Source organism: Aquarana catesbeiana, linkage group LG06 (genome assembly GCF_042186555.1).
Source record: "Aquarana catesbeiana isolate 2022-GZ linkage group LG06, ASM4218655v1, whole genome shotgun sequence".
NCBI lineage: Eukaryota > Metazoa > Chordata > Amphibia > Anura > Ranidae > Aquarana > Aquarana catesbeiana.
The window spans coordinates 280,013,930-280,037,878 of NC_133329.1; the positions used below are offsets into that span (position 1 = coordinate 280,013,930).

Below are 23,949 nucleotides of genomic sequence, written 5' to 3' on the forward strand. Positions count from 1 at the left end.
CTAAATGAATCAATTTCAGAATAAATTGTTGAATCCTGTTTGCCAATATTTTAGTGAAAATCTTAAGGTCTAAGTTAAGCACAGAAATAGGTTGGTAATTTCCGCAGGAAGTAAAATCTTTCCCCTCTTTAGGTATCACCGAAATGTGGGCTAACAAGGTCTCAGTTCTAAATGCTGCTGAAGAACCCAGTGCATTGAATAGTTTCAGCATATACTGAGCAAGAGACGGGAGCAAGGTCTTATAATATTGGGCCGTTAACCCATCTGGGCCAGGTGCTTTGTCCCGTTTAATGGAGCTCATTGCACTTTGGCGTTCTTCTATTGTTATGGGATCCTCCAAATTATCTCTATCTGTGTCCGATAGTCGAGACATTAATGATGAAGAAAGGTATGAATCTATCTGAGCTTGGGTGGACGGTTTAGACTTTAAGTTATATAAAGTTTTATAAAATTCTCGGAATTCCTGCGCTATATCATGTGGCTTCGTAACTTTAGGCCTATTAGGTGCAGCCACCTGTGGGATATAGGTCCTTAATTTCTGCTCTCGCAAGGTTCTAACTAATACTTTCTCACATTTTTCCCCAGATTCATAGGAAACCTTCCTACCAATCTGTAGTGCCACTTTAGCCTTATATTAAAGAAGGTCTACAATTTCCGTCCGTTTAGCAAGAAGGTCTCTCTCCAAGGAGAGGGTCTGAACCTGTTTATGACAAAGCTCCAAAGTGGCTAGTTCTTCAAATAGCAATTTAAGTTGTTCAGAGCGTTTACGCTTAATCCTGGCCCCCTGTTTGATCAGCACACCTCGGATAACCGCTTTATGTGCTTCCCAGACTATTCCTGGGTCACAATCTGGAGTATCATTAAATCTAAAGTAAAAACCCAACTTCTTGATTACATCCTCAAGAACATCTGTCTCTTGTAGGAGACTTTCATTTAGTCTCCACTGAGTGTATCTAATCGAGAGGGAGTATTGTAAGGCATATGTCAGGGATATAGGAGCATGATCAGACCAAGTGATTGGACCTATGTTAACTGTCCAAACTGCATGAAGTTGAGCATGTAAGACAAATAAATAATCAATGCATGAGTATGATTTATGGGGTGGAATAAAAAGTATAATCCTTTTCTTTAGGATGAAATAAACGCCACACATGAATCAGTTGAATTCTATGTAAAGATTGAACAATGCGTTTACGTGCCCTAAAAGAAATAGATGACCTCCCAGAAGATCCTCTATTGGGACTAATGGGATATTTAAATCTCCTCCTACAATAAATTGTTCTTTTGTAAGCTCACTCAATCTTCCTAATGTTTTACTTATAAAAGTGTCTTGATTGTCATTGGGGGCATATATTGTTACCAGAGTAACTTCAACCTCGCCTATCCTGCCTTTTAAAAACGAAAAAAGTCCTCCTGGGTCTTTAATTGAATCTATATAAAACCATGGTACCCTGCTCGAGATAACAATAGAAACCCCTCTCGACTTTGCCGACTGGTTGGTAGAATGGTATATCGTTGGAAATAACCCGCTTCGTAAGATGGATAGTTTATCATCTCTAAAATGTGTCTCCTGTATGAAAGCAATATCAGACTTAAGACTTTGCAAATCATGCAGGAGCATCCTCCTCTTCTCTGGCGTATTTAGTCCTTTCGCATTAAGCGAGGTCACATTGAGAAGCTCCATATCAAACTAAGGAAAAGAAAAAAAAAAACTTGATAAATCAAAAAAAAAAAAAAGAAGAACAAAAAGCAAAATATTGCTATAACGCTCGCTAGTTATAAACCAGTATTCGAGCGACAACCTATGTGGGGGTGTGGTTGGAAATAACAGAGAACAGGGCCCCAGGCTCTTCCCCTCCTCCAGCTGCAAAAAATAAGAAATTAACAGTAGGACCGACATTCTATACTATCAGCCTCAGCCTCCGCGAAAGATACAACTTTGACAGCGCACAAAACAATTCAAAAAGTATAATTCTTATAGGGACCTCCTTTCATACCATGGGACCCTTCGATCTCCCGGCCCCCCAAACCCTAAAAGTGGTGTTTCAAATGAGGGAAGGAGACCAAGGGGTGATCCACAGCCAGGCGGTGTATTCCCCTCATATCAGCATAATAGAAACATTCAAAACTACATACCGTATTTACTCGAGCATAAGCCGAAATCTTCAGCCTTTTTCTCTTTTTTTCTTTCCTCCCCTTTCTTTTAGGTTGAAAGTGCCCCCCTCGGCCCATATTTGAGTCATTGCCGTCTGCCCACACGACCAGCGCGCCATGCAGACAGACGGTGGCCACCCCACCGCCCAAAAAGCCGCATCCCCCCGTCCGCGACAGGCAGAACACCCCTCCCCCCAGCAGCCAGCGCCCAGCCCACCACAGACATCCCCCCACCTCCGTCCGCAGTATGAGGACGAGCGGACGCCCGCGACAGGCCGACCGCCGGGAAACCGAGCGCCCCGCCCACCACAGAGGAGGAGGGGGCGCGGCCCCCAAACACCGGAACGGCCGCAGAATGCCACCACGACACGCCGATCGGTGGATGCAGAGCGGCACACAATGCAGGTCGCCATACGAAAGCTGCAGATCGCCACCGGGACATATGCACAGGACACAAGTAGGTTGCACAGGACACAGGGACACATGCACAGGACTCAGGGACAAATGCACAGCACTCAGGGACACATGCATAGGACACAGGTAGGCTGCAAAGGACACATGCACAGGACACAGGTAGGCTGCACAGGACACATGCACAGGACACAGGTAAGCTGCACAGGACACAGGCACACATGCACAGGAAACAGGGAGGTATGCAGCTGCAGATAAGCATTGCTGACCTCCCTCCTCCACTCACTGTAGCTGCTGCAACTGTCACCCCCGGCCCATACTCGGGCCAATACGTTTTTCCCATTTTTACATGGTAAATCAGGGCCCTCGGCCTATATTCGGATAGACCCACACTCGAGCATATACGGTAAACAAGAAGTGCAAGTCCAACCTCTTCCTGGGCCCATAGATAATTTTCAGATATTTTCTAATGACCATAATAAGAGGATATAAAAATAAAAAATAAAATAAGACCTCTTCACGTCTAAATATTTCCCATCCCCTGAAAAAAAAAAACAACCCAAAAAAGGGCCCAATCTTAATAGGGTTATCTCAGTGGGGTTAATTCTGGGCCATCATCTGCCACTCCAAAGGGGCATATTTTAGTGATAGCCTCGTGTAGTATTAAAAAAAAAAGGAAATTAATAGAGACTACTTTCCAATACCTCTTTTAGGTACCCCCCTGATCTTCTATTTAAACTTAACCATATAGGGGGGGGACCCCCTCCTTACATAGATTCCTGGTACCCACCTCTTCTCTTCCTTAAAGAGTCCCCTCCTGAAGTTGTCTCCCCTATCCCAATCTACCCCCTCCCCCCATACTCTAGGGCACTAGGCAAACTAGTGGGGACCTAAATTGTCTCCACTCCCCCCATACCCTATTGCTCCCCTACATTCCCCAACCCTCTCCCCTTCTATTTCAAGAATCCCTTTCAAAAGGTATTTAATGTGTGTATGTATACATGCTATCACACTGTGCCTTTAATAGTGTCAAATAATATTTAATAGTGTAAATCGTGTCAATATCTTATCTCTCTTATCACTTCCTTTGTGCCCTTTCCCTAATCCCTTCACTTCCTAAGCCCACCCCTATTCCTCCCTCCCATTTCTTCACTTTTCCCACTTCCAAAGACCTTTATGTTTCCCTTTTTTGAAAAATAAGGGAACCGATATTGAAAAACAACCATCCGACTAACAAAAACACACACAAAAAAAAAAAAAAAAAAAAAACATTTCTACCTTTGTATAACCATAAAATCAAACAGTGTACGTATATTTAGTGCAATTCAAAATTATCAATCCGTCATATATCTGTGCAATTCATCTCTAAGAGCATGTATACATCGGCTCATCTCTATTTTATGGGGTCTCTATCTGACTTATTTCATCATTTTGTCATCATTCTAAATTTTACCTCTTTATTCACTTAAAGAGGAGGTTGGGAAAGGAGAAAAAAAATAGGGGGGAGGGGGGGGTTCTACCTTTCATACACCCCTCTTAGCAGGGTAGAAGGACTTCCTAGCCTAACTTGGTATACTCCGTCTCAGTTCCTCAGTTCCTCACACCACTTTATAGGCAGTTCAGATTTTCTCACAGGGAAAGGGAATTAATCCCACTTGTCCAATTAATCAGATTTTTTCTCTCTTTTTCTCCCCCCCAAAACTGGGAAACCAGGAAATGGGAAGAAAAAAAAAACACCCATAATGTCTATCCTCCTACGGCTCACAGTCTCTAATCTAATCTTCTGCTCCCGTTTCTCATTGACCTTCTTCAGCCTGTAGAGGGGTTTCTGCGGTTATCCTGGGAGAGCCCCCCATCGCTGTCTCCTCATCGTTGGCTGCAGCCAATCTGGGACTGCACACTGCTCTACCCCCAAGAAAGAAAACAGAGCAGGAAGCTCTGACGGTTGAAACAGGGAGAAAGAAGATGATCCCTTTTTTACTGTTAAAGATATGGGATATCCCCATCTATATGAGCCTCCTGAGAGCCTTATTTTCTCCAAAAGCGGGCGCAATTGCGCCCTACGCTGAAGGGTGGCTCGAGATAAATCTGGAAGAATTTTAAACACTGCTCCTTCATAGTTAATCGGGCCCACCTCCCAGGCTTTACGACTTATCAATACTTTGTGGGCATATCGATGAAGACATCCAATCACATCTCTAGGTCTAGCTAAGTCTATGGAGCGTGGCCCTGGGGCTCTATGTAGTCTGTCAAATTCTACTTCTCGGGGGGCCATTGAGATTCCCAGCTTCTGGCATATGTTTCGCACCACCGTGTGTAATGCTTCTTCCCCTATGTCCTCTGGGATACCTCTAAACCTCAAATTAATCAAACTATCAATTTCCTCTAATCTAAGTTGTATAGAGGATGTATGGGCCTTCTGGGCAATCCGTTCTCTTTCCAGTTTGGATAACCGCTCTTCTAACCTTACACCAGCCGCCTCCTCTGCAGTGCATCTATCTGCCAGCCCCTGTACCTCCGTCCGGATCAGATGCATTTCCCTCCGGTGTCCCTCCTCCAGACGGGATACCATCCCCTCCATCTCACTGCGTGTCGGTAGTGCCTGAAGGATTGCTCTTAGATCTAGATCTGCCAGCTCCGGTCCTGCCAGGCTCCGCTGTTCTGACGATAATCCAGGCTGCTCTTCTTCCGGCTTTCCTGAGACCAGGGGCAGGCTCATGCAAGACGCTGCCATTGGGATCTCCGTGCACGGTCTTCCTCGTATTTTCACTGCTGATGCCCAGGCTATCGCGGCTTGCGTGCGCAGAAAGAAATGTTGAATCTCCGGCTGTGTAGGTGTTTTATATATAGATTTATATCTTTCTTCCCCTTTCTTCTTCGTACCGCTCATTCCGTGTCCTGTGTCTTGTGTATTGGCTGCCTTCAGCTGCCTTTAGCGGCGTGATGGCTGCATACAAAAAAGATTTCACCACTCAATTTGCTGGAGGGATGGCCGGAGCTCTGCTAGCATGACTCTCTACTCCGCCATCACCAAGCCACACCCCCCCAACTGCAACCATTTTATTCTACAGGGTTTCTACTTTTAGAAAATATATAATGTTTTTGGGGTTTTGGGTAATCTTAAGGCTTCAAATGTGTACTTTATTGTGTGCAAAAAAAAGGATCAGACAGTGAAAGGTTTAAACCAAGGGTTGCCAACTCCTCGGACTGCACTCAGCCTCGCCACAGGACATGTAGCACAGCTGCTCCTTCCCGCACTGCATAGAGCTGAGATGAAATAATTTTACAAACATGATTTAACAAGTTAAATCACAAACATGATTTAACAAGCTTCCATTTGCACACTGTGTACCTGGCTGGTGCAATTCTCAGATTGGAAAAGCAGCACAGCTGCAACAGTCAGCTACACTCTATGTAGATCAAGGTTGCGTCTGTAAAAATAGGATTTTTTTAAAAACAGCTTACCTGTAAAATCCTTTTCTTGAGATTACATCATGGGACACAGAGCTCTATTCATTACATCATGGGTTAGATAGCCACCTTCAGGTGTTGGACACTGGCAACCCTAATTGTAAGGAGAGTTCCGCCCCTATATAACCCCTCCCATATGAAGAGTACCTCAGTTTTGTAGCAAAGCAATAAGTATCGTGATGCATATATATATATACATAAATCCCGAAAAGGGGCGGGGAGCTCTGTGTCCCGTGATGTAATCTCAAGAAAAGGATTTTACAGGTAAGCTGTTTTTAAAAAAATCCTATTTTCTTGCTCATACATCACGGGACACAGAGCTCTATTCATTACTTAATGGGACGTCCCAGAGCAATGCCCAAATTGAGGGGAGACACAGATCAGAAAAAAAGACGGCCATTGAAAGTGAGGACCTACACTGCTGCCTGCAGTACACTGCGCCCAAAAGCGGTATCCTCATGCCCTCTTACATCCGCCTGATAAAATCTAGTGAACGTGTGGACCGAAGACCAAGTTACAGCCTTGCAGATCTGAGGCATGGAGGCCTGGTGATGCACTGCCCATGAAGCACTTACTGCTCTACTCGAGTGCGCATTAACATGAAAAGGAGGAATCTTCTTTTCCAAACCATAGGCCTGAACAATAACTCGAATCCACCTAGCTATAGTGGACTTCGACACTGCCTGGCCCTTTCTGGGACTGTCTGGCAGTACAAACAGAAAGTCAGTCGCGTCCAGATAGATTTTGACTGCTCTAACAACATCTAGAGAGTGTAACAACATTTCCTCTGCAGACTGCGGATCTGGAAAAAAGGATGGTAGGACCACATCTTGGTTTAGGTGGAACCCTGATACCAGCCGGGTGAAGACGTAACACCACCTTGTCTTTGTGAATAATTAAGTATGGCTCTTTACATAAAAAAGCCGCTCCTGGCAGAGGATATGGCAACAAGAAAAACCAACTTCTTGGTCAAAAGACACAAAGAAGCATGGCATAATGGTTCAAAAGGCTGTTTTTGCAAAACAAACAGAACCAAATTCAAATCCCATGGTCACACGGGTGGCCTGACTGGTGGATTTAAACGCAGTGCCCCCTGAATAAAGGCCCGGACTAGGGAATGAGAGGCAAGCGGTTTCTCAAAAAAATACCGACAAGGCTGAGATCTGACCCTTGATAGTGCTCAAGGCCAGCTTCATTTCTATTCCTAATTGAAGAAATGCGAGAATTCTGTCAATAGCATACCTTCTAGGATGTCATCCTTTGGACTCACACCAGGAGACATATGCCTTCCAGATCCTATAATACCCACGTTTTTTCAGGACATGGGTCTCAACAGCCAAACCGTCAAATTCAGACTTTGTAAGGAAGGATGGAATATTGGCCCTTGCGAGAGCAGGTCTGGTCGCAGTGGGAGCACCCATGGCCTTCCGACTGCCATCTTCACGATCTCTGCATACCAGGACCTCCTGGGCCAAACCGGGGCTACTAGGATTACTGGCTTCCCTTCTGTCTTGACCCTGCAAAGTAACCGAGCAAGAAGCAGAACTGGAGGGAACGCATAGATCAGAGAAAACTGATCCCACAGAACTATCAAGGCATCTGAAACCTTTGCTAGTCAGTCCTTTGTTCTTGATACAAAGATGTCCAGTTTGTTGTTGAACCTGGAGGCTAGTAGGTCTACATCCGGGTACCGCATCTCTGGCATATTGCCTGAAATATGGCTGGGTGTAGCAACCATTCTCCTGGGTCCAGCTGCTGGCGGCTTAAAAAATCCACTTTCCAATTTTTCACCCCTGGAATAAAGACTGCAGATAGACAATGAACTTGTTTCTCTGCCCAAGTGAGAACGTGATTCACCTCCCTCTGGGCACTCAGACTCCTGGTGCCCCCTTGGTGATTGATATAGGTGACTGCTGTGGCATTGTCGGACTGAACTTGGACAGGACAGCCTTGTAGCCTGTCTGTCCAGGTCTTCAGGGCCAGATGGACTGCCCAAAGTTCCAGAATGTTGGCGGGTAAAGACCCTTCGGTTCTGGACCATTGGCCTTGGATCGAAGCTTCTTTCAGAACTGCTCCCCAGCCTGAGAGGCTGGCATCTGTAGTTATGACTTTCCAAAAAATTGGAACAAAGGACTTTCCCTTCTGTAGATTCTTGTCTAGTAACCACCAATTGAGGAGCTGGCGCACTGATGGTAACAGGCGCATTGGAAGGTCCAAGGCTTGAACTCTTTTGTTCCAGGCAGACAGAATGCTGTTCTGCAAAGGCCTTGAGTGGAACTGGGCGTAAGGAACAACCTCGAATGAGGCTACCATCTTCCCCAATAATATCATACAGAGACGAATGGAAAGATTTTTCCTGGCCTTGACTAGTCGGACCAAATTCTTTACGGCTTCAGCTTTTGCCTTGGGCAAGAATACCCTGCTTTGGACTGTGTCTATGACCATGCCCAAATATTCCAGCCTTCTTAGGATCAGTAATAGTGATTTTTCAAAGTTGAGGTCCCAGCATAGGTACTCCAAGTATTTTACTGTGCTGAACACATTGTGCTTCAAGCGTGCCATGGACTGTTCTACCAGTAGTTGATCGTCTAGATAAGCTGTTACTGCTATGCCCCGATCCCTTAGTTTTGCCAGGGGCAGAGCTAGAACCTTTGTAAATACTCGAGGTGCTGTAGCTAGACCAAAAGGGAGGGCCACAAACTGGAAGTGGTGCTGCTCTACAGCAAACCTTAAGAACTTCTGGTGAGCGGGAAAAATTGGCACATGTAGATATGCATCTTTGATGTCTATTGATGCCAGGAATTCTCCCCCCTGAAGGGTGGAAACCACTGAGAGGATAGACTCCAAGCAGAACGAGCAAATGTTTAAGAACTGATTTAGGTGCTTTAGATCAAGAATGGGTCTGACATCTCCGTTTGGCTTCGGGACTGTAAAGAGGTTTGAGTAAAACCCTGAGCCTTGCTCCTCTGGAGCCATCTCTATGATCACCCCCTGAGATAACAGGCGATCCAAAGCCAGAAACAAGGCAATCCAAAGCCAGAAAAAAGGGTCTCCTTTTCTCTGGGTCCTTGGGGACACTTGACCAAAGAAGACGGGATGGTGGAAATTCCCGAAATTCCAGCTTGTACCCGAGAGATACAGTGGAGGATACCCATTTGTTCTGAACCTCTTTTTGCCAAACGTCCGCAAAACACCAAAGCCTTTTTCCCACTCGGCTGAGCGGGGGCGCCCCTTCACAAGGAGGCTTTGGGATTCTGTTTAGCAGATCTTTGACCCCAAGGCTTCTTTTGCCCATGGGCTTGGCCTTGGACTTTTCCTCTTCTACTGGACTGGGAAGGCCGTCGCCACTGCCTAGAGGCCAAGGTACTCAGGGCTGGGGAAAGAGAAAGTTTAAAAGAAGGACGTTTATCTTTCTTTTTAACCAGCAATAAGGTGGTCTTGCCACCGGGAATCTTCTGGATATATTTATCCAGGTCATCCCAAAACAAGCGTTCCCCATGAAACGGGAACCCAGCTAAATATCTTTTGCATGAGGCTTCAGCTGCCCAATGTTTAAGCCAAAGGGACCTACGTATGTGTACCAGCAGGAGTGTAAAGTGGGATGCTTGCCGGACAGAATCCATAATAGCATCTACTGCAAAACATAAGGCCCTCGGAAGAGCTGCATAGTCTTGAACTTGCTCAACAGAAAGAATATTAACTACCTGCTTCACCTGCTCCTTCAAATATTGGCACATACCAACTGCTGCAACCGCACGTTGGACCACAACGCCAGCCAAGGCAAAGGCCTCATACAAAGTCCCAACCCTTTTTTCTTTGCAAGGAGGATTTAAGTAATGATTCCAGCTTCTTTCAGTTGTATCTTTAAACCCCTGAACATTGTCCACAGGACAAGTTAGGCTTTTATTCACGCAAGAAACAGCCGCATTTATTGCTGGCACACTCCATTTCTTGGTGAATTTTTCCTCCATTGGGTAGAACAGGGAGAATTTCCTAGGAGGAGAAAATGATTTATCTGGGTGAGCCCAGCCATCATACATTAGCTTTTCCATTAATGGATGGATGGGTAAGGAAAATGCAGCCTGTGGAGACTTCCGAGACCACACGGCTGGTTCAGTACAAGGCAAATTGTATGTGGTACACACCATCTCTGTATAATATTGCACCTGTAGCTTGAGAGCCTGCGAGGTAGAAGAGAGCTTCTCCTCATCCCCTGATTCATCCGACTACTCGTGATCCATGTCCCCAGACAGTTTTGTATTATCATCATCAGACTGCTGATCATCTGATAGGGAACCCAGAGCAGAGGAAGGAGACCTACCCCGTTTTCTGCTATCTCCTAAGGATGCTGTGATAAAAGCAGTAATCCTTTGTTCTAAACCATCCAATGCTGCCTCCATAGCATCTTCAGTGACATATGCTGGGGCTGCAATATTGGGAGAGGCAGCAATGCCTGACAGCGGCGATGGCTCACCCTGCATGGCTGCCTCCAGTCTCTCAGGGGGGGAGTGTTACCCTGCAGGCACATCTAGACACCCCAGACACTGACGGTGATTTCTTGGTGCTCTTTTTACCTGCCCCTGAAACCCTTTTGCGGGGAGACATAGTCCTAAGCTAACAAAGCAGAGGTACTAAAATCAATTGCATACATGGTTGTGCCTATCTTACAATAGTAGTGTTTGCTTAGACTGCACAACCTGATGCTGAGTAGGTGTCTTATGGTGTGCCTGTATCCGATCCACATGAGATGCTTACGTGCCCCAGCTCTGTGTCCTGCCGCTTACAGACCAATGGCGACCTGGGCTCTTTAAAACAAGCGCCTCGTGCCTGCTTAGTGAATCGCCATGCACGACGCTCGCAACCACGTCCCCCTCCTTTCCCGCAGGTTTCGGCGTAAAAGCACGCCCCCTGCGCGCGCACGCGTAGGGCCAATATGGCGGTGGCCGGTGGGGAAAGGGAGAAGACCGGGAGGCTACGCGGGACCCCAAAACTGCGTGGGATCTCCTTTATCATTTAAGTGGCAGAGCCTGCAGCGGAGCTGGTGAGCGGCTTCACTGAGCTGTATTTCCTGGAAGCATGTAACACCAGGTATGCCTCTTACTCCCTCTAGTGGCGGAAAACAGGTAAGACATGCAACAACTCAAAGAAGCTAATCCTTAAGGTGTTCACCTAGGATTGCTTCACTTACCTTATTCCCGTCATAGGATACTGATGAGAACAGCCAGACCCAACCTTCACCCATCACGGCGGGCAGTGTTGTGCCAACTTTCAGGGTTCTGGGTTCCTACTTACAGGAGCCTCTTCCCTGGACCTGTAGAAGACTCTGCCAGAAAACTGCGCATTTTCAATATATGTGCTCTAAAGTACTGGATCCCAGAAACCCAGTCCTCAGAGAGAGACATTACAGGCAAAACCTTGTTTCTTCTTATACGGGTACCATCCATCTTAGGCGATATAAATTGGCCCGAGGTATGGATCCGGTTGTGTAGCTCCTAGAACCCCGCACGGACCATCTAACAGAGCTTTTCTTCTAAGCATCTTGCATTGTGACCAAACAACTTAGACACTGGCGAAAAAACTGAGGTGCTCTCCATATAGGAGGGGTTATATAGGGGAGGAACTCTCCTTACAATTAGGGTTGCCAGTGTCCAACACCTGAAGGTGGCTATCTAACCCATGATGTAATGAATAGAGCTCTGTGTCCCGTGATGTATGAACAAGAAAGAATCTGATCTGATGCTGTACCCTGCTGACCCCCTGTCCTCTGTCCTGCTAACTTTTGCTGTCCTCCCTGCTGAACCCTGTTCTTTTCCCTACCGACTCTTGTCCTCTGCTTTGTTGACTGTTGTACACTCCCCTGCTGGCCTCTGTGCACTGCCCTAAAAACTGCTGATCAACCAATTTTCTGACCCCCTGACATTTTTTACTGCACCCCATATCAGATAGGCTAGATCTGGTTCTGGAGTTAAGTCAGATGCCCCAAGCTGCCTGCTCTCTTTTTGAACTGGTAATTAACTAGCTAATTTGAAGGTACAGGAATTTGGGACTTATTTGAGCTGGAAGTTGAAGGAAATTGACAGATATGAGGTGTGAAGGTGCAGGAATTGGAGTAATCTGAGGTGTGAAGATACAGGCATTTGGGCCTTTCTGAGATCTGAAGGTTCAAAAATTGAGGCTAATTTAAAGTGTGAAGGTGCAGGAATTGGGGCTTGTCTGAGGTATGATGTTGCACGAACTGGGGCTGATCTGAGCTGTGAAGATGCAGGAATTGGGGTGTGATCTGAGGTTTGATGGAGAAGGAATTGGCTGATTTGAGGTATGATAATGCAGGATTTGGAACTGATCTAAGAGAAGAAGGCATACGCATTTTAGTGATCCGAGGTGTGAATGTGCAGGAACTGGGCCTTATTTGATGATAGTGCAGAAATTTGGTCTTATCTAAGGTTTGGCGGTGCAGGAATTGGAAACACAAAAATACAACAAAAATGTCCAATCCAAAGTGATAACACATTGACCAAGGAATCCCTTAATGAGAATGCTTAAATGTGAAACAATCTGGCCAGCATCATGCTACTTGCAGCTCAGTGATCATCGAGAAATTGATAGCTGTGAAAACAAAAGGGAATGCAAGCACACAGGCTCATGGTGCAACAACGTCTTTTATTGGATATAAAATAAAATCGATACACTCACAAGTGAAGGTGAATAAACAGCGTCAAAAAGTTCCTCCAATAGAGAGCCTTAGCGAGGGACACATCCGTGCTTCAGAGTAGATAAGCCCGCTGTATGGATGGATGGGCTGGCTCCACAGACACAGGCTCATCAAGCAGCTGCTGACAAGCTACGAGTGAGCCGCTCACTGACTGAAGAGACGGCCGGTCAGGAGAGGGCTGTGGGGTGCCTACACTTGTCCCAGGGAGAGCTCTGGTGAAGCCAACTGATAAAGGACACTGTAGTTGTCAGGATAACATGTTTCGGAGGGCGTGGCCTTCTTCCTCAGATCCCTGAAGGTGCAGGAACTGGGGCTGATCTGAGGTGTAAAGGTGCAGGAATTGGGGTGATTTGATGTCTATAGTGCAGAAATTGGGCTGATATGAGGTGTGAAGGAGTAGAAGCTGGGCTGATATGAGTTGTGAAGTTGCAAAGCTCAATAATCATTTCTTACTATTATTCAAGTCTTTTACAGCATTTCCTTTATAAAAATTCCTTTTCGCGATTGAGAGTGACGTTGCCTTTTTTATATAGCTGGAATTCTTATTTTAATTAAAAAAAAATTTTCGGCTCATTTTCAAAGGGTTAAAATATTCCCCACTCCAGTGATGGTGAACCTTGGCACCCCAGATGTTTTGGAACTACATTTCCCATGATTCTCATGCGCTCTGCAGTGTAGTTGAGTATCATGGGAAATCTAGTTCCAAAACATCTGGGGTGTCAAGGTTCGCCATCACTGCCCTACTCAATCAAAAACTAAAAAAAGAAACAGGTTCTGGCTTTAGATACAACTTGACATTTGCCAGGCTTAAAGTGCAGTAAAAAATAAATAATAAATTGTTGGTCCCTGGGCAGTTTAAGTCATAATATGTTAGTATGCACCGCATACTAGCACATTATGACAGACCTACCTGAAAATGAAGCCCTCCAGTGGCAGGCTGACACTGCTGTAGGCGCTTCCATCTTCACCCAGTCTACATTCCAGGAGTTATGGATGGCACAGTCCATTCAGAGCCCAATGCACAAGCGCCGGTGACGTCACTGGCCACTGCTAAAGTAAATGTCTCCTAAACTGTGTATGTTTAGGAGATATTTACTGTACCTATAGGCAAATTTTATTATAGGCTTACCAATAGGTAAAAATCAACAAAGGGCATTTACTCCCACTTTAAGCTTTATTGATTACAAATGTACTTCAAACAAAAGACATTTAGGCCTCATGTACACTGCTGCTGCTAAACGGATGTTTAGGAGCAGTTGGGCATTTTTTTCAACTGCTCCTGAACTCTCCTCTATGTTAGAGGAGAGATGTATGTATCTTATCAGTACATGTACACAGGGTCGTTTACAGTTGTTTCTAGGCAGTTGAGTTTAGAGGCTTGTTTGGGAAATTGGTTCAAAAGCTGAGTTTAGAGGCATTTCAAGCGTCAAACGCTTCTAAACACGGTAACTTGCGTTTAGCCACGTTTCGTTTACAGGCGTTTTTCATTTTTGGCTATTTAAAAAAAAAGGTTTTTTTAAATGCTTATAAAACCCAAACGCTGCAAAACGCCGCTAAGCGCGGCATGTAAACACGGCAAAATTAACGTTTTAAACTTGGGTTACTGTCAAATTAAATCCTTCAGGAGAGGTTGTAAAAACGTCCCGTGAACATGAAGCCTTAAAGTTTGTCTGATGTTATGAAAAGATACAAGTGCTGAACTATATTTTAGCGTATACTAAAGGAGCATGCACGTCTATGCAAACAGTAGACATTTCAGGACTACCCTCAACTAGTCCAGGACTATGGACTAGATCCCAGGAGTCAGGTAGGCAACGGCACTAGAAGCAACCCTGTCAGTCATATTTGTAAAAAAAAAAACAAAAAAACAGAACAGTGTAAATACGCATCTTTCCAAGTGCTAGCACTACCGAAGACTACTCTGATCCTGAGACAGTCTGCTGGAAAATTACACTTCCAGTAGGAGGAACCATTGAGAGCTGCAGGAGGGCCCAGGAGATAAAACTCCCTGGAAGTGTTGATTTACAAGTAGACTCCGAAATGGAGAGGCACTCAGTGGTGTAGGCACTGGGGAAGATGCATATTTACTAGGGGTGTTGAAAATAATCGGCACATCGATCCAACGCGATGCAGCCTTAAACGATTCTGCATTGATGCAGTGAATGGCTGCATCGTGATTGCATGATGACATCATCCCGGCGAGACACATTATGGCCCTCAGAGTGCTGTCTGATCTGGGGCCCATAAGCTATCAGGACCCCTTACCTCTCAGGGCTTGGGCTGACAGTCCTCTCCATGCGGTGGTTGGGGTACACGCTGAACAGACATCTTGCTAGCAGCAAACGCAATCTCTCCCCATTACCCTGGGGCTGGCCTGGCCCTGCCGGGGGAGCAGCAGCATGAGGAGGAGGACAGCGAAGAGGAAGAGGAGGAAGGCCGGGAGGACACGCTGACTGTGAACGACGTATCAATGGGCCACCACCGCCATCACCCACCTCACCGCCAGCTCATCGGATCTGACCTCCAGCACCTCAAGAGCCTGCAGAGCAAACTGCCATCCCCAATGGACTGCTCAAGGAGGCCCAGTCCACCCTGCTCTCCACCTGCACCATGCACGACACCTGCTCCAAATGCCTGACATCATGAGGATCACCAGAGACCTGTCCGAGTCCTCAATAGGATCTGCTACACTATAACTGGGAGGGCTACAAGGCTCAACTTTCCCTATGTCCTATCACACTGCACCTAGGCGGACTACAAGGTCCAGTATCCCTCTCTGTCCTCACCAGGTCCTGCCACACTACAACTGGGGGGGGGAGACTACAGGTCCTAGCATTCCTCCTCTCCTGACAAGAGCCTGCAACACTGCAGGGGGGGACTACAAGACCAAGCATTCCTTCTCTGTCCTTACCAGGGCCTACCACACTGCAACTGAGGGACTACAGGTCCCAGCATTCCGGCTGTCCTAGCAAAGGCCTTCTACACTACAACTAGAGGGAATATAGGTCCCAGCATTCATCTTCTATCCTTACTATGGCCCACTACACTACAACTGGGGGGACTACAGGTCCCAGCAATCCTCCTCTCCTAATCATGCCCTACTACACTGCAACTGGGGGGGATTACAAGGCTCAGCCTTTCCATCTGTGTCCTGAACAGGGCCTGCTATACTACAACTGTGGGGACTACAAGATCCTGCAATCCCTCTGTCCTAACCAGCTACACAACAGAGGATTGGGGGTGGGGGGGGGGATGAAGCGTTGAATGATTCTGACTGCTTGAACTTGTTGATGAAAACCGTAGGCAATAATCGTGATGCATTGCGGAATCAATTTGAATCGAACCATTGACAGGATAATCATAATCGAATCCAATCATGAGACCAGTGAAGATGTTTACCTCTAATATTTACACAGTTCTACATGTATGCCTTTTGTTTTGAAACATTTTTAAATAGGTACAAGGTTACTTTAAAATGGCATGCTGGCAACTAAAGCTGGCTGATTTGCTCCCCATAGACATCCCGATTGTCATTCAATATACAGTAATTATTGTCTATGGTTACCATTTCCAATATCAAAAATAAAATGCCACAATTATAGACCAAGAAATATAAACTACATAGAAAGTAGCCAAAATGCATGGAGTTATAACTCATTTTCTTACTGTCTCCACAAAACTAGAAGCTAGTTAAATTCTCCACAAAACTAGAGGCTAGTTAAATTCATGAGGCTTCATATTATTGCATTCATATTTTATTTAACTTTCACCCCAGCAAAGCAGTACAGTAATTAAATTTACCAAAAAGAAGGGCTACTGCACGTTGCTGTATTTTTTAAAAGTAAAAAAAGCAAGATAGATATCACACAGTCCTATATCATGTAAAGATAATTTAAAATGAACAGATTTGCAATTATAATAATAAGTCACGTAATGCTTTTATGAGGATATTTGAAAGCACTTTGCAGAAACAAATTATATGTTATTAGCATTCGTTATAATGGCATTACACTGATTTTATCATGCAGTGAAAGATTTACAGAAGTCGTATTTTATCCACCATTAATGGAATAAAGGCCAATGTAATTGGTATTTTAGGGTCATTCTAAATAAGAAGCTGTCTTTCCAAAGACAGGAGCCACACTGCACTTTGTCTAGTTCGTTTTTATGTGTCTGCAGTTACAAAGTATTAGATTTTCTGCACAGATTCAGCTTTTGTACAGATCTAATGAAGCTTGGAAAGATGTGACATGATACACTAAGCTATATTATATTACTGGAAATGTCAGGTCGTTAGTCTGCTGAACCTTTTTGTGCTTCTGACACGGTTACCAAAAACAGAAGAAATAACGTTTTCCATCCCAGCATATCCTATATCTTTTTTTTGTATATTGTACATGGACAAAAATATATATTTATAATAATATACATTTTAAAAATGTTGAATATATAATGACATCCGACTACATCTATAACTGATATTTAAGTTTTTAGCAAGTATTGCGTGCTTGAATATTGCATTAGCTTCTTATGTCTCCATTAGCTTCCACTGGTTAGATTTCCCCACAATTTGTGTCTCAACATGCTCTTACAAAGCTATAGCAAAGCTGTCACAGAAAGTTCCCCAGTGACTTGTTTATCTTACATTATGGAGAATTAATTTGGGAAAAAAAAAAATGACACAATCATTCAGCTTTTGTAATTGGTGCAGAGTCACGCAGAAAAGGGAAGTTTGGTGGGTGAATCAGGGCAATGGAAATCCTGAGATAACAAGAAGGTTTTAGATGTGACCATGTCTCAAAGAAAAAAAAAGAAAGGGAGTAAGACATCTGCTCTGGAGAACTGCAGATACACACCAAAATCTCCTTTCCACAATTGCCATTGGATAGATACAGCACATAAGCATAAATGTTTAGCCTGCTTTTCTCTGCAGAAAAGGGAACAACCTTCTACTGCTAAGCAATTTTACAGAACATAAGAACTCCATACTGTCCATTCATGTGTGTAAAATAAACTTCCTAAGCCCAGGTTTGCACCTGCAGTGCTGATCACATGCGATGTCTGTGAGATGCGAGTTCAGCCATACAGTTGTATGGCTGAACTTGCATTAGATTCGCACAGAAAAAAGTGCAGGGACTTGTTTTTCCCCCACACTAGAATCGGATCGCATGGGTGTTCTCACCTATGCGATCCGATTCCTGTGTAAGTTCACAGTTCGCAGTGCAATTTGTGAACCGATCTTGGAGTGTCATTAACAATGTAATGACACCCACAGGAGTTTGCAGAAGGCAGTGTGAACTGCCCGCGGGAGAGATGCAATGCGGGAACCAGCGCTGTAATGGCACTGGTTCCCTCATCTCATCAGTGTGAACCTACGCTAAAGTGTACCTGCAGTCAACTGGGTTTTACATTAAGGCTGGGTTCACACCATTGCGAATTCGATGTGGGATCCCCGCATCCAATTTGCAATAGCAGATTTTGACAGGCTCTCCATGGAGCCGGTCCACATACCTCCGCAGTGGGTCTGGTGCGTTTAGTGCGTCTTTTGGTCTGTTTCAGGTCAGAATTCAGCCTAAAATTCAGGCTGAAATCAGACCAGAAAACGGTGAACTAGCATGCACCAGACCCCTGCTGTGAGCCGAGCCTGAATTAAGTGGATAACGGTTAGCGACCCTGTAAAATTTTTAAACTCGTGTTTCTGTTTAGGAGATTCACAAACAATAGGGGCTTTTACCTATCCTTGTCTTTGAAAAACAGTAAAAAAGTTTAGGCTTTATATAAACTTTAATGAGGAGGCAATATACAGTTGTGCTTAAGATTACATACCATGGCAAAATTTATGATTTCTTCGCCATTTTTCAGAGAATTTAAATGATAACACAAAAGCTTTTCTTTCACTCATGGCTAGTGTTTGGCTGAGGCCATTTATTATCAAATCAACTGTGTTTACTCTTTTTAAATCATAATGAGAACAGAAGCTACCCAAATGACCCTAATCAGCCCCGGACCATTTGGCTGGCCAAAGACCAGAACATTTTTTTACGATTCGGCACTGCATCGCTTTAACTGACAATTGCGCGGTCGTGCGACGTGGCTCCCAAACAAAATCAACGTCCTTTTTTCCCCACAAATAGAGCTTTCTTTTGGTGGCATTTGATCAGCTCTGCAGTATTTATTTTTTGCGCTATAAACAAAAAAAAGCAACAATTTTGAAAAAAACGCATTATTATTTAATTTTTGCTATAATAAATATCCCCCAAAAATATATAAAAATAATTTTTCTTCCTCAGTTTAGGCCGATACGTATTCTCCTACATATTTTTGGTAAAAAAAAAAAAAAAAAATCGCAATAAGCGTATATTGATTTGTTTGCGCAAAAGTTATAGCGTCTACAAAATAGGAGATAGTTTTATGGCATTTTTATTAATAATTTTTTTTTTTTTTACTAGTAATGGCAGCGATCAACTATTTTTATTGTGACTGCGACATTATGGCGGACACGTTGGACAATTTTGACACATTTTTGGGACCACTGACATTAATACAGCGATCAGTGCGATTACTGTAAAAATGTCACTGGCAGTGAAGGGGTTAACACTAGGGGGCAGTGAAGGGGTTAATGTGTGTCCTAGGAAGTGTTCTAACTGAAGGGGGATGTGGACTGTGCAGGGAAACTAACCTACATACAGAGAATGAAAGATCGCCTGTTCATTCTCTGTATGAACAGAGGATCTGTTAGTTCTCCCCTCAGAGAACCGGAAACTGTGTGTTTACACACACAGCTCCCGGTTCTCTGCGTGCCCCGAGCGATTGCGGGAACCCGGCGGTGATCGAGACCGTTGGGCACTCGCATCAGCTCCGTGGGCGAGCAGGGGGCGTGCGTATGCGCCCCCTAGTGGCCGTCTATGGTAGCGACGTACCATGACAGCGGTTCGCCTGCCTGTGCCAGTATAACTGCGGCGGATGGTCTGCAAGCGGTTAAAGTCTTTTGTGGTATTTGTGGATGAGGCTCTTTATCTTCTCAGATAGTAAAGCTGCCCATTCCTCTTGGCAAAAAGCCTCCAGTTCCTGTAAATTCTTGGGCTGTCTTGCATGAACTGCACGACTGAGATCTCCCTAGAGTGGCTCAATAATTTTGAGGTCAGGAGACAGATGGCAACTCCAGAACCTTCATTTTAATCTGCTGTAGCCAATGACAGGTTGACTTGGCCTTGTGTTTTGGATCACTGTCATGTTGGAATGTCCAAGTACGTCCCTGGCTGATGAATGCAAATGTTCCTCCAGTATTTCTTGACAACAAACTACATTAATCTTGCCAACAATTTTGACCAAATTTCCTGTGCCTTTGTAGCTTACACATCCCCAAAAGTCATCAGCGATCCACCTCCATATCTTTCATCATAGGCCTTGTTCCTCTCCAAATGTAGTGTTTAGAGTTGTGGCCAAAAAGCAAAATTTTGGTCTCATCACTCCAAATGATTTTGTGCCAGGTCTTCGTGCTGTTTGGCGTATTGTAAGCGGGATACTTTCTGGCATTTGCATAGTAATGGCTTTCTTCTAGCGACTCAACCATGCAGCCCATCTTTCTTCAAGTGCCTCCTTATTGTGCATCTTGAAACAGCCACACCACATGTTTTCAGAGAGTCCTGTATTTTCCCTGAAGTTATTTGTGGGTTTTACTTTGCATTCCTAACAATTTTCCTGGCAGTTGTGGCTGAAATTTTAATTGGTCTACCTGACCGTGGTTTGGTTTCAACAGAACCCCTCGTTTTCCACTTCTTCATTAGAGTTTGAACACTGCTGATTGGCATTCTCATATCCTTGGATATCTTTTTATATCCCTTTCCTGTTTTATACAGTTCAACTACCTTTTCCCACAGATTAGGGTTGCCACCTGTACAGTTTTCTCCCAGACAGATCGGTTTTTGAATGATGTGTTTGGGTTTACTTCTGCCACAGACCCGGACACATCATTCACACGGACTGCACCGAGAGAGTGAATGTCTCCCCCCTCTCTGACAGCAGAGCAGAGCGTCCGTGTATTAAAGCTCCTCCCCTCCTGCTCCTCTATTCTGTAAACACACGAGGAGGAGGGGGGAGCAGGGACGCGCTGATATCAGGTCTGTAGAAAGTTTTTATTATGCTCTGTAGGGGGAGCGGCTAGAAAAGAGGGACAGGGTAGAAAATATGTGGCGTGATCGAGGGGTTAGGAGGATATGTGCTGGGGGGGCTTTGGCAGGGGGAAGATATGCTAGAAGTGTGGATTGGATTTGAAAACTGACAACCCATCCTTGCACTCTCTCTCTCTCCTTGATCAGCAATTTCTATAATTCTCGGAAGCCCGGGCACAACGTTATGACGTCATGGCGTCTTTTTTTCAGATCCTCGGTGAGTTCTTTGCCATGAGGTGCCATGTTGAACTTCCAGTGACCAGTATGAGAGAGTGAGAGTGATAACACCAAATTTAACACACCGGCCCCCCATTCACACCTGAGACCTTGTAACACTAATGAGACACATGCCACCGGGAGGGAAAATGGCTAATTGGGCCCAATTTGGACATTTTTACTTAGAGGTGTACTCACTTTTGTTACCAGCGATTTAGACATTAATGGCTGTGTGAGTTATTTTGAGGGGACAGCAAATTTACACTGTTATACAAGCTGTACACTCACTACTTTACATTGTAACAAAGCGTAATTTCTTCAGTGTTGTCACATGAAAAGATATAATAAAATATTTACAAAATGTGAGGGGTGTACTCACTGTTGTGAAATACTGTATGTGTGTATATGTGTATAATATATATATATATATATATATATACACACATATATATACACACACATATACATACACACACACACGCTGGACGGCAAGAGGTTAAAAGGTAAGTTCACAAAGCACACTATGCCATAGTGCGCTAACCCTACCTTCCAGCAATGGGGACTCATGAGCAGTCTTTGGGACCTGTCCTTTTGGACCGCACATGAGCAGTGTGTGCCAACTCCTGCCGCAGCCGCTGAGCTTACATGTGTGGCCCAAAGGAACATTCTTTAAACCGAAAAGGAGCCCTGGCTGGGTGGTAGATTTAGCACATTATGCTGCTATAGCGATATGGCGCAGAAGAGTTTGTTTTCTGGAGTAGGGGAAGTAACCATTTAACTTTCCAAAAAAAAATGGCATGGTCAGAAAATATGATTCAGTTTCTTTCCAACATACTTACATGAGTCTTAACCTGCTAACAGTACGCATATATGCAGCCTCTCGGCAGGTGGGCCTTAACGCAGAGCGGCCGCATATATGGTTTTACAACCACTTTAATTAATTAAAGAATTGCAGCCAAAAAGCCATTCCTCCAATGTGGAAAAAGGCTAAGCGACTCAACAATGTACGAAAATATAGGAACTGGGTTGTAGAAAAATGGCAGCAGGTGCTCTGAACTGAGGAGTCAAAATTTAAAAAATATTTGGCTGTAGCAGGAGGTGTGCATCTGCAGGCATCAGCGAAGCATGGTGGGGGTTCCTTGCAAGTTTGGGGATGCATTTTTGCAAATGGAGTGGGAGATTTGGTCAGGATCAGTGGTGTCCTTAATGCTGGGAAATACAGGCAGATACTTATACATCATGCCATACCATCAGGGAGGCGTGTGATTGGCCCCAAATGTGTTCTGCAGCAGGACAACGACCTCAAAAGATACAGCCAATGTGATTAAAAATTATCTTCAGCATACAGAAGAACAAGGAGTCCTGGAAGTGATGATTTGGCCCTCACAGAGCCCTGATCTCAACATCATGGAGTCTGTCTGGGATTACATGAAGAGGCAGAAGGATCTGAGGCATCCTATATCAACAGAAGATCTGTGGTTAGTTCTCCCTTATGTTTGGAACAACCTACCTACCGAGTTCCTTCAAAAACTGTATGCAAGTGTACCTAGAAAAATGTATGCTGTTTTGAAGGAAAGGGTGGTCACACCAAATATTGATCTAAATTTCTGTTTTCTTCTGTTCATTTACTTTCCATTTTGTTAATATTTAAAAATAGCATTCTTAATTTACAGCATTTTTTCACAGTTATATATATTTATTGAGAGAAAGAGAAAGAAAGAGAAAGAAAAAGAGAAAGAGAGAGAGAGATCCATACCAGTATTTCCTTCAATGTCTCTGGTGAAGTGTACCCCTTGGCTTGATGAGCGTTGCAAAGGTGCGGACTTGCGTATATTTTTCCAGTCTATATGACTGACATCAGACCGTGACCTGTTGTGACCTGGTCTAAATTTTGAAGTGTCTTCAGCAAGGCCCACTGTGTCGTTAACTGACTGAGGTCTGTCACGTCTACGGTGACATGCACTGAATAAGTTATAAGCGGAGAAGTCTTTTTCCTGTCCTGCCAACAAAGATACGTCAGGAAATGTTCTCCTAGTTGATGAAAAATGTTCTTTGGCATGGATCCCATTCTTTGCTTTGGCATCAAAGAGACTGCTTTTACACCTCTCCCAAATAATGCTACGTTTTGAGGTGTTTGCATTTTGCCCATCAACCTCCTGCTTGATTTTACTGGATATGTCATTTCCTAACAGTTCTGGAGCTTCATGAATTCCAAAGACTTCAGACTGATGATTACCATGCTCTAGTTTTTCAAAAGAGTTGAAGAAATCCTCTGTGACCTCTAGTGCTGGACTGATATCATCCACTTCCAGTGCTTCCATTGCTTGCCTACTTTATCATTAATGATGCATTATGAGTCAGTCAGTTAGGAAGAATGCATATCAGCTGATCAAAGTGAAGAGTCAACTCGAACACTCTAAAAAAAAAAAAAAAAAAAAAAAAATTGTCATATAATCACTTTGTTTTTACATTTGCTGGAAAAAAAAACACTTTAACTTATTGTTACAGTTATATACAATGGTAATTGTCTAGATAGTCTGAAGTATTTGATACTACTGCCAAGAGGTGTAACTAGCAAAGAAAAGAAATGCAAATCAGTTTGCATGGCAAATGCATTTTTCGTAATTATGATTTATTTTATTTATTAGGGCTTTTGTACACCAACAACTAAATGCATCCCTGCATACATGTTAATACTCAAACCTAAAGCTACAGAAGAGCAGCATGAATTTAAAAAGAATCTGTCATGGAAAAAATTACTGCAGCAGCTTCCCAAAATTTCCAGTCACCAGCAATTTCTGGACTGTTTGCACA

The 23,949-nt window shown here is 44.2% G+C and overlaps 1 protein-coding gene across 2 annotated transcripts in view; it reads right to left on the reverse strand.

Annotated features, from left to right (window-relative positions):
* PLEKHM3 (pleckstrin homology domain containing M3) overlaps positions 1–23,949 on the reverse strand; it is a 323,563-nt gene that overhangs the window by 270,792 nt on the left and 28,822 nt on the right. For both annotated transcript variants that reach the window (XM_073633403.1, XM_073633404.1), the window contains exon 2: positions 22,892–23,551. In XM_073633403.1, the coding sequence (XP_073489504.1) occupies positions 22,892–23,456 (565 nt within the window). In that variant the 5' untranslated portion in view covers positions 23,457–23,551. The remainder of the gene's footprint in view (positions 1–22,891; positions 23,552–23,949) is intronic.